We start from the raw sequence: 3,472 nt of genomic DNA on the forward strand, positions 1-3,472 counted from the left end.
GCACATCAGTTAAATGCAACCAATGATCAGATCCCAGTGAATAGATGGAAAAAACACCATAGCCAGAGAACAATCAGGAGGAAATATAGGCCCCGTTATGTACAGTATATGGCGGCCGATTAACCTCGCCAAAAGCCACCATATACCTTTCGGGAGAGAAAAAAAAACGAACACCAAGGTTTTTGCCCTTGTCCATGAGGTAAAAAAATGTATCAAGAATGAAAACTAAGGAAATAAACTAGCATCGGCATGAACACACACAAAGAGATAGGATACAATATGCATTTATAAGAAAAGCGTGAAAGGTATCAAATCAGGGAAGGGGACGATAGAAAATCGAAAATACAATTGTCAGAATCCTTCTGCTTTCCCGTCTGCCCACGGTTGAAATTTAACAAAATATATAAGTAAAGGAAAAAAAACGACAATATAACCAACCAGCCCCAAACACACCACTTCCAACTACACCACGCGCCGTCAGACACAAGCTTCCCATTCCCAATGCCCGAATCCAAAACAAATGCCCATTTTTATGTGAATTTTCCGATTTTCGAGTTCGTTCTATATTGCGACTTGGCGATAATTAGATGATATTCGCGATGGCGATACGTGATGACGAGGCGTTCGGTACTGGTGTTGATCGTCCCGATACTCCGTTCCACGGGCCTGGGGCAAGTTGCTGTTGTTGGGCATGTTCCCGTGCCATTCTTTCGCTGTTCAGACGATGGAGCATTCTCTCGATATACTCCCACCCACCCCAATCATTTGATTCTTCCGGAGATAAAGCAGTAGTAATTTCTGCGTTCCCACTTGTCACAGGATACTCATTTCCGTTATTGTGTGGGTGGTCGTGACGTGGGGAGGTGCCGTTGAGTGCTTGACCGGTCTCGCTACCGTTCCAAACCCACGAAGATTCGGTACTTCCTTGGACATCACCAGAAACCAGTGCCATCATGCCCTCATCCTGCTCAAGGTTCACCCCATTCGCAAGCTTCTCGCTCAACATTCGTAGAAATCCGTACAGATTTCTTCCGCAAGCGATATTTACCTCGCGTACATCTCCAATTATTTTACTGACTTGAACACATACTAAAGCATCTGTAAAGAGCCCTCTGAAACATAGGAATAGTGCACAACGCCATACGTGGGTACACAGCATTGTTGTGGCACATGATGCTATTAAGTTTTGGGCACCTGTGCTTGAGTCAAACCTATCGCTAGGTTGAAATTGCATCGCGCGTGAAAGGAAATTCACGGTGTCTTTTGCTGCTATTACACATGAATCAATTGCCGCCGATCGAACCTCCGGTGAACAAAGCGTTGATAGATTGTGACGATGAAGTACAAGTCGGCAGTTCTGAAGGTGGAAAATCGGAGAGAGATGTCGTGGTTCAAGAGGCTGGGGGTGATTGAGATGACAGTTGACTGGGAAGGCCGATAAGCATGTCTTGAAATGCGCATCGAAACATCCAAGATTTGGTGTTGATACGACTGGCGATTGTAGGGAACGTAATAATGGGCTAATAAGGCGAACCACGTGAATCGTTGTGAGGAGAAAGTTTGCTGGCTGCTGCTGTGAACCAGGAGGGACTAGCAATCCAGAATCGTAGATGAAATGGTCATCAAGTGCGCAAGGTAGTGAGATATCACAATCTGTGTCTTCTATAAGCAGAACTCTCCCAAGTTCAACTGACAGCAATCTGTTCGTTTATGTCAGCTTTTTTTTTATATATATATCTTTAAGTTCAGTGCCTCGCAGGGAGATTACCGATCCCAGACATAAATCCCCCACCACACTCTCCTTCTCATCTCCCCCTCCACAACTGGCCAGGGACCACTCTCTCGATGCAATCCGATATCCTGAGCAATTCTCACGGTGGAGCCCAACCAGGTCCAAGCAGCAGATTTGCAATTCAGCTCGGTAAGATATATACTGGTGAGCAGTGCTGATCGAGCGTGATCGATGGTGAACTCGTCATTAAACAAGTCGGTTAATTGGCGAGAATATGCAATGAATTGTCTTCCATTATCAGGATACTTCGCTTTAATTGCTGGGTCTGCTGTGTAGAGCAAACCACAAGCAAAGACAGCAAACAATGTTGATGCCCAGGAAGGTGGAACATTTGACAGGTCGCCCCGTTTCCGCACGTCGTCGTAACGTTGTACAAACTGTGGCCAATGAAGAATTGGGATGATTGAATGAATCGTCTGATAATATTGCGCCAAGATATGATCCACAATTGGTTGAGGAGGAAGCTCGGGGAGAGGCGGTGAAAAGTTTGACTGAGTGCCGACTTGTCTATATGGTGGGGGAGGCTTGAAAATGCCGCGGCTGTAGTTGCGCACATGCGACCTAACTGACATATCTTGAATAACGGGTGGTCGAGGCCGCCTTTGTGGACTCGAATTGACATCTGGTACATTGATGGATATGTCGGAAACGATATCATTATTATTTGAATCCGCATTTTCTTTGGGGTGCCCGTTGGTGGCTTGGAGTTTTCGGATCTGCTCTCGTGCTGCTGCGAGTTGCTTCTCAAGGTCCTGAACTTGTCTTCCTCGGTTGTTAGTATCGCCCTGTTAAATGATCTGTAAAGTGGGCCAAATACTTAATCGATGACATGCGACGATTGGTTTCCTTTGTAAATTGACATTTGACGTTTCGAGAGGCGCATTCAGAGCAGCTGTTGACATCTGTAGCATCACACTATTGGACATGAAATGATCAGCTTTATGGGGCCATCAAAGAACGAATTTTACGGGATTTAAACCGACCTTGACCTTGCGCTCCCTGCAAGCATCGCACGAAGGATCCTTTCTGCGCTGTCGGTACGCTCTTTTTTGAGCCGCATTCAAGCTTTGTCCTGAGGAATGGTGCGGTGGACCTGAGGATGGTGATGGCATCTGAGCATCACGAGAAGGGCCAGGAGAAACTGAAGCCGAATGATTATACTGTGGGTACGCTCCATGATTGGTGCTGAGGCTCATATGCTGTGTTTGTCCACTACTATGGACTGGAATTGACGAAGGATTCATGCCGGGATCATATAAACGCATTCCATTTGCCTGGGAGTGAGGGTGAGGAAGAGATGGCTGCCCTTGAAATGGTTGATGTCGCATTGACATCCTGTCTTCCATAGTACGCTCACAATCCTACAGTAAGAGAAATGCTCGGACCAATGCCACTAGCCGTTGATTGCGGTCTTCTTTTTTCGTTGTCGTCGACGTGACTACCGGTACGTCTGTTATGAAAGGGGACGATGCAGTCGAGATACTGGGTAAGAAGGGAATGAGGACTCTTTCAATAGTAGAAGAAAGTAGTAGAGGACCACCGCGTGCATTCAGCTGACTTCGTGTCGAACAGCAGTCAGATCCAACTGTCTTGGGGTCACAGTTGGCAGGCGGAGAGCAGCAGCAGCGACTCGGTAGCTGTTCCGACTCAGGGGGGGGTGGGCTTCTGCTGTGTGGATAC

At 46.8% G+C, this 3,472-nt stretch overlaps 1 protein-coding gene across 1 annotated transcript; it reads right to left on the reverse strand.

The window, feature by feature from the left end:
• Nucleotides 1-583: 583 nt before the first annotated feature.
• H6S33_005932 (uncharacterized protein) lies at nucleotides 584-3,138 on the reverse strand (the record flags this gene model as incomplete). Its single annotated transcript, XM_044837332.1, has 6 exons — nucleotides 584-1,073; nucleotides 1,304-1,425; nucleotides 1,535-1,700; nucleotides 1,769-2,554; nucleotides 2,610-2,707; nucleotides 2,776-3,138. 6 exons carry the CDS (start codon nucleotides 3,136-3,138, stop codon nucleotides 584-586), a joined length of 2,025 nt encoding a protein of 674 aa, XP_044699241.1.
• Nucleotides 3,139-3,472: the final 334 nt, after the last annotated feature.

This window comes from Morchella sextelata (genome assembly GCF_020137385.1).
Source record: "Morchella sextelata strain SCLS chromosome Unknown scls_2, whole genome shotgun sequence".
Classification (NCBI taxonomy): Eukaryota; Fungi; Ascomycota; class Pezizomycetes; order Pezizales; family Morchellaceae; genus Morchella; species Morchella sextelata.